Source organism: Zerene cesonia, unplaced genomic scaffold (assembly GCF_012273895.1).
Source record: "Zerene cesonia ecotype Mississippi unplaced genomic scaffold, Zerene_cesonia_1.1 Zces_u003, whole genome shotgun sequence".
Lineage (NCBI taxonomy): Eukaryota > Metazoa > Arthropoda > Insecta > Lepidoptera > Pieridae > Zerene > Zerene cesonia.
In genome coordinates this window covers 1,649,327-1,657,139 of record NW_024045133.1, presented here as the reverse complement: position 1 = coordinate 1,657,139, position 7,813 = coordinate 1,649,327, and the positions used below count along the sequence as shown (strand labels likewise).

The 7,813-nt window shown below is 37.2% G+C and overlaps 2 protein-coding genes across 2 annotated transcripts in view; both read left to right on the top strand.

The window, feature by feature from the left end:
- Positions 1-1,858, top strand: part of LOC119838517 (putative aminopeptidase W07G4.4) — a 2,191-nt gene extending 333 nt beyond the window's left edge. The window contains exon 2 of the mRNA XM_038364489.1: positions 5-1,858. Coding sequence (XP_038220417.1) covers positions 5-1,322 — 1,318 coding nt within the window. The 3' untranslated portion in view covers positions 1,323-1,858. The remainder of the gene's footprint in view (positions 1-4) is intronic.
- The window catches only part of LOC119838459, a 26,874-nt gene that overhangs the window by 6,663 nt on the left and 12,398 nt on the right, over positions 1-7,813 (top strand). The window contains exons 5-8 of the mRNA XM_038364406.1: positions 3,605-3,738; positions 4,536-5,431; positions 6,602-6,748; positions 7,287-7,429. Coding sequence (XP_038220334.1) covers positions 3,605-3,738; positions 4,536-5,431; positions 6,602-6,748; positions 7,287-7,429 — 1,320 coding nt within the window. The remainder of the gene's footprint in view (positions 1-3,604; positions 3,739-4,535; positions 5,432-6,601; positions 6,749-7,286; positions 7,430-7,813) is intronic.

Sequence of the window (7,813 nt, the reverse complement as noted above, 5' to 3'; positions counted from 1 at the left end):
GCAGCCGGCTCGTGTTGACTCCGATTAACAAAGTTACGCCGTACCATGATGTGAGCGTGATTAGAGAAGCGGCTAAGAAGGGGATGAACCGCGCGCTCGATGCTGGTATGAAGAAACCCCTGTTCGTCATCAAGAACGTGGTGAATTTCCCCGATGGACAATTGGTGGGGATCCTGGGTGCGCTAGAAGCGCTGTATGTGCCGCTGCAAATCCGGGAGCACAAAGAGACGAAGAATTTCATTCACATAGGCTTTCACTCTGATGAGGTTACCTCGGATGCGTTCGAGAGGGTCGTGAGAAATGCTCTTGCGCTGGAAAGATCTAGAATCTTCGCCAGAGACATAGCCGGGAGTGACCCGGAGCGAATGGCACCTGCTAAAATAGTCGAATATGTGAAACACTCCTTCGCCTGTGATACAAATATCACAATAAATGTAATCGATAATTTGGAAACGATTGCTAAGGAATATCCGCTTTTAGCGGCCGTGTCGAGAGCGGCTAATAACATAGAAAGACATCAGTGCAGAGTTGTTGAAATACTCTACAATTCATCCAACCCAAGTCGAGTTACCGAGACCCTTATGTTGGTGGGTAAAGGAGTCACATACGACACTGGTGGTTCGGACGTTAAGATTTCCGGCAAAATGGCCGGCATGTCGAGAGATAAGAGTGGAGCGGCAGCTGTAGCTGGTTTTATGAAGGCTTGTTCGATTTTAAAGCCACCCCACTTGAAAGTAATTGGCGTACTCTGCCTATGCAGGAACTCGATTGGTGAAGACGCGTATGTGTCTGACGAGCTGCTTCTATCGAGGAGTGGGAAAACAGTCCGGGTGACGAACACGGATGCTGAGGGTAGACTAGCCATGGCAGATTCCGTGTTCAAATGCGCTGAATTGGCCGCTAACGAGCTGAACCCCCATATCTACACGATAGCCACTCTAACAGGCCACGCAGCCGCCTGCTACGGTAGATATACAGCTGCAATGGACAACCACAGCGCGAAAGCGACGAACCATTCGACCAAATTGCAGTTCAGTGGGTCAAGGATGGCTGAGGGCATCGAAATATCAGTGGTTCGAGCTGAGGATTTAGCTGTTAACATGGGTAAATGCAAGGGGGATGACTTGGTTCAATACGACACGGACGCGAAGAGTCGCAATCACCAACTTGCTGCTGGTTTTTTGATCAAAGTGGGCGGATTGGAAGAAAACAACATTAAATATACTCATTTAGACATTGCTGGCGGCGCTGGTTCACCACCAGATGAGCCAACCGCTGTGCCGATTTTAACCTTGTGTCACGCGCACAAGGTGCTTATTTAAATGTATTCACGCTGAAGTAGTTATCGATTATGTTTTGTACATAAAAATGTATGTGAACATATGTTTATGTTACGCATTTATTTTATTAAATTATTGTTTTAACTATCTGCTTTTGTTTTATAACGTGCTTCATTATCAAATATTTTTCTCGTAACTGTATTATTATTTTTACGTAAGTCACGTACGTTTTTAAGATGATTCATTGTTTAAATTAATACATAATTAAAAAACTGGTATTTTAATAGCAATAATGAAGCTTTAAACTTTTATGAAATTCATATTTTAAGATAATGATAAGTTTCGATTAACAAATGTATAGATTCGATTAATAAATATTGATAAAAACACCTTCAGTGAGAACAAATCATAAGTCATATCTAAATTATAAGTATTATCATTCCGTTTTACGATTACGAAATTTTATAAATACCTACTTGGTAATAGATATTAAAATAGGCATAAGCGATTAATGTATCGTTACTTATTATCTAATTTATTAAGATAGCGTATCATATAGCAACAGGATTATCTTGATAAATAATGTAAAATGGATTATGTTTTTCTTTTTCCTAATATTTAATTAAATAATAATAGAACTTAATACCCTTGGTAATAAGGTCTTTGTGGAATTAAATTTTTACCAAATGCAGCATTGCGTTTTAAATTTTCATTGTTTAACTTTGAAGTTTTGATGAATTTTTGTAGATTTTAGATTTTAGTATTTTGTTTAATCTTATTATTTCCTAAAATCAAGCCGTGGTGACTTGTGATTAAAGCTACATTCGGCATATATATTTACTAGCTGGGCCCCGCGGTTTCACCCGCGTAAGACCGTATCCCGTAGGAATATCGGGATAATAAGTCGCCTGTATGTTATTCCAGTTGTCCAGCTGTCTACGTACTAAATTTCATTGCAATCGGTTCAGCAGTTCTTGCACGAAAGAGCAACAAACACACACATATCCTTACAAACTTTCGCATTTATAATATTAGTAGGATAATCTTTCTTGTAGAATAATGTTTTAGTGTATGCTTTGTAAGTCGCTCTTATGAAAGAAATAAATAAATTTTTATATTCATAAAGCATTTCAATGCTATAAAACTAATGACATAAGCGGGCAACCAAGCAGGTGGTACACCTGATGGTATACGCCGCCCATGAACATTTGCAGAGGTCGTGTCTCAGGGTATGTGCTGCTCGCTTTTAAGACGAAAGAGGGTAAGGGAAGTATTGATGACTGGCGAGAAGGAATTGACGGGAAGGGAGAGGAAAAGGTAACGGGCCTCCTCCCATTCACCAAACGACATAAAGAAGCATGCTGCTGTTTCAAGTCGATTTTCTGTGGGGGTGTGGTATTTCCCCGGTGCGAGTTTTTTTGCCTTATTTTATAATAAGTACTTGGATGACCGAGCTGTGTTCGGTATTTTTTTTGTTTTTTTATAAATTGCGTTTTTTGGAAATTATATTTAAGTACGAATTACATACTAAAATCAGGAAGAGTCATAATAAATTGGGACTACTCAAACGCCTCCTATTTGTTAAAAAAGTAAGTTTAAGTCGATAAAACACGAATAAAACACGAATATCATATTTATTATATTTTATAATTATTTCCTACTAATATATATAATATTTAGTTTAAATACCAATTTGCTTTTAAAATATCTAAATGTATGTTTGTATTGTTTATATAATGTATGCATGTGTGTTTATTTCTTCTGACTGGCACTCCAACAAGGGGCTACTGAAAATCAGCGCTGCGCATTACGCGTAGCACATGCTGAGTAGTTACTCTTTTTAGCACCACGCTGATTAGTCATAAGTCCATCTTTTTATTTTAATTTAACATTATGTGGTGGTGGTGTGAAAGCAGTGGTGGCTCAGTGGTGAGAACCTCGGACTTCAAAAATCGTTAAGTCGGGGTTCGAGACCGGGCGAGCGTACAGGAAATAAATAGATTTTTCAATTTACCTGCACATGTGAATAACATCACCACTGCTTAAAACGCTGAATGAAAACATCGTGAGGAAACCGGCATGTCCGAGAATCAAAAGTTCGACGACATGTGACATCTGCCAACCAGCACTTGGCCAGCGTGGTGGATTATGGCCTGAACCCTTATAGGAGGCCTGTGTCCCAGCAGCAGGAACGTGTATGGGCTGATAATGATGATGATGTGGTGGTGTTAAATAAACATTCTTTCTTACTTTCTTTCAATTCGTGCCGAAGCGTGCTCGAGTCTCACATATAAACTAAATACTAAACTAAACTCGTTTTTCAGGTTACATGGATCTCTTTACGAAAGATAAAAAGCTACCACCAGAGCTGAGAGTGCTTCCATACGATGTTAACAGTGTCACACATTTCAGTGAGAGAGATTTTAGTAAGAATGGGCATAAGACAATTATTTTTAAGGTGCGTTCATTATATATTATTCTTCTTTTCTTAGTTCTGTTATAAACGGGATATGAGAATGGGAATTTACAATACTATTAATATTAAACAATAGCAGCGCCCCGCGGTTTCACCCGCGTGAGTCCATATCCCGTAGGAATATCGGGATAAAAAGTTGCCTATGTATAAAACATAGGCAACTTTTTATCCAGTTGTCCAGTTGTCTACGTACTAAATTTCATTGCAATCGGTTCAGCAGTTTTTGCATGAAAGAGAAACAAACGCACACACATTCTTACAAACTTTCGCATTTATAATATGAGTTGGACTAGTAGCTTAGTAGGATTCCTAATAAACGCTGATAAAAAAATACAAAAGGACAGCATAATTTCTTATCTCGGATCGTGTGTTTCGGAAAGAAACGTTAACAATGCAGGGAAAGCCCCGGGTATCTCTATCTTTTTTTCCTACTCAAGACAAGTCGCGGTCGGAGGTTAAAGTTTGCGAGGACGGATTGTTGGATGTTTGTTGCTCTTTAATATTAAAACTCCTGTACGGATTCTGGCGATACCTTGCTGTACAGTAGTTGGTGTACAAGAATAACACATAATTTATGTGACTCCGCCCTGCACAACTAGTCTATCATATATTTTAGTCCATTTTAACATCCCTGCACAAATTAACTATTTATAGAAAGTTAATTTCTATACATAGTAGGCATTTATTAGATAGTTGATACATAGAAAACTTCTTAAATATAATACTAAATAATTTATTAAATTAAGACATGGATACAATAAAATACAACCCCATTTCAGGATCGTAATACAAAACAGAACCGCATCGGTCTGTCGCCAACCGACATCCGAAAAATAGAAATAGTATACGGAGATGAATGCAGAAAACGCGATCGGCAAGCAAAAATAGACTTATGCAAACGGTACCCGGGTGTGGTGCGCAAGAAACGAGATCTAGAAAATTCTAGAAGCCTCCGAGTTAACCCAGATATAACACCACCACCAGAAAATGTAACTCTTGTATCCGAAAGCATCAAAGAACTGGGCATAGTCAACGAAGTGGAAGGAATCATCCAAGATATATATAAGTTGACAGCTTTAGCCCTTAACAATGCTAGACAGAAATATTGTAATGCATCGAAGGAAATATTGAGGACAGATCGGAAAGCCGCTGTTGATAACTCGAAACCAGATATATTTGGAATTATAGAGCTAATCACGGAATACACAAAGAACATTGTTGATGACGCAATGGGGAATCTAACGCAGTTCTGCCTAGAATCAGAAACTGTTGATGGTTTCTTCAGATCGCGATGTGGGTGGTACGACAGCAACAATAACAGATGTCCGCAATACTTTAAGTCGACGAAGTCTGGTCGGGTCAAGTACTCCACGCAGCACAGGCCTGTGTATCACCAATCTACGAAACATAAGGGAAGAGCTGTGGTGTACAATTACGATCCATCCGGTTTGCGAACTGGGAATGCGAATGGCACAGATAATAAAAACGATAGACAAAAGAGAAGTGTTGCCAGTGAAGCTACAGAAGCGACTGTTAAAATCGATGCCACAGATGATGTCAAAATACAGACTGATGGAAATAATTCGAAAGACGTTTTGCGTATGGCAACAACTGTGCGTGGTCAGAAAGGGGTTAATTACGCGCCGATCATGAGAAGAAATGTAAAACGTTATAGGTAAGACGTGTATTGATTAAATGTTGAAGCGATTGCGGTGTTTTTTATTTCCTACCTTTCGTAAATTGTTTCTATATTTTAATTTTGATAAAAGGAGATTTATTTTTGATGTGGCAACAAAAACACCCCAATCTCCATTTTATAGCTATAAAGATAATGCCAAGTAATGTTACAAATATATAAGTCTGTCCGTCTATCTCTCTTTTACTTTGAATGAAGTTTAAAATCCGAAAAAGGTCATCCTTTTTATATTAATCTGCTTGTAGATATTTTGTGTTAAGCGCAAAATAACATATAATTACTATGTATTAAAGGTTAAGCTTATACGACATTTTCTAAAACAACAAAAAAAATCAAAATTAAAATATCCCTTAGTGCTATAAAATTTATACACATAGAAAAAATAATATCTAGTATTAGAAAAATCTATCTAAGGAACTAATCTAAGGAACTACTAAACCGAATTCCGAAATTCGTTTTCCATTGATAAGTTAGGAGTCTCTCGCGGACAGACAAGTGACACGTTATTAATGTTTATTAAGTTTAAGAAGAGGTAAAGAATTGGAGGTTGAATTTATGATTTTTTGGTGTTGTTGTATCTCTAATCTCTAAATCTACTGAACGTTTATCTTCTAGTTTCATACGCTAGGTATATTTTATTTTTATACGGGCTCAACCCGGGCGGGCCCGGGACGAGATAGCTAGCATTTACCAGAATTACTAACTTCGAATCAATTTCACTATATTAGAATTACTAGCTGCGCCCCGCGGTTTCACCCGCGCAAGTCCGTATCCCGTAGGAATATCGGGATAAAAAGTTGCCTATATGTTAATCTAGTTGTCCAACTATCTACGTACCAAATTTCATTGCAATCGGTTTAGTAGTTTTTGCATGAAAGAGCAACAAACACACACTTCCTTAGAAACTTTCGCATTTATAATATCAGTAGGATAGTATACGCAATCAACAATTACGCCATCGGATCTGATATTTTATGGTAGTTTTTGCGTGAAAGAGCAACAAACACACACACATCCTTACAAACTTTCGCATTTATAATATTAGTAGGATAATAGGATTAGTGTATTAGCTTAAGAACACATGTGACCTTTTGTGATCCTCAATATAAATAAATAAACATATGCTCATTGTCGCTAAAACATTTACAGAATAAGGACAACAGAAAGCAACATAGACATGCAAGATGAGCCACAGAGCATCGTAAGAAAGAAGCATAAAAAAATATCGTATGATCAGTCGGGAACCGTGGACGACCGAGTAGTGGAGGATATTGGGAACGGAAATGGAAGGGAAAGGTAAGGTATGATTTTTATTATTACTATACAGTATGAAACAGTAATTTTCTGTGTCTATATGTACCTATGTATGCTTACATCTTTAAAGCTACCCAACGGATTTTGATGGGGTTTTCTTTAATAGATAGTTATTCAAGAGGAAGGTTCATATGAAGTATTTTTTTATCATAACATCTCAGTCTCCCCGTGACCACGCTCGCTGTAAAGTGTTCGAGACGTCGGGTTAATAATATAATGAATAAATCGCGTTTAAAATCCGTCAAAAAGTTTTTAATTTCTAAAGGATTATATGTGTAACTATTAAACTACTCGGAATTAACGCGTGCGAAGCCGCGGGCAAAAGCTAGTTTATTACAAAATGATTGTTTTTTTTTTTGTTCAACTATACTGGAAAATGGTATATGTGTCCACCATCAACCCCTTATAGCTCGTCACCTCGATCATAGGTTGCCTGGGAGAGATCGCTATCTCAGCGACAAGGCGTTTTTGTACTGGTGAAAAGATTATTAAAGAGTTAATTAAGCTAATACTCTTTCAGACCACGAAAACGATTACACAAAATACGAAGGGAAAGCGCATTACCGAAGATCGTTAAACTTTCGAAAGAGAATAAAGAGTTTTATAAAGAAAGAAAATGGCCTGAAAGAATCGTACGATATATTATAACAGAAGATCCCAGGTGTGAGTATGTGTATACTAATTGATTAACCCAGTGGCGGATTTACAAATTTTCAGGGTATATGCTGAATAGTTTTTGCCGCCCTTGCCTCAACAATTGTCATTTCATACATTTATTTATTTATTTATTTATCCTTTATTGCACTTAATTAACATTGAAGACAAAGAAAGGAGACAAATAAAACTTACATCTAAGTATAATGGGCGGTCTTATTGCTTAGAGCGATTTCTTCCAGACATTACATTATTATTTATACATTATTTTTACAACGCAACAATTTCGTTGAAATTGCATGTAAAATAATATTTCGGTATACCTAGTCTTGCCATAAATATTGTAATAAAGAAAAAAGAAAATTGTTAACTGCAAATAACATTTATTACTTT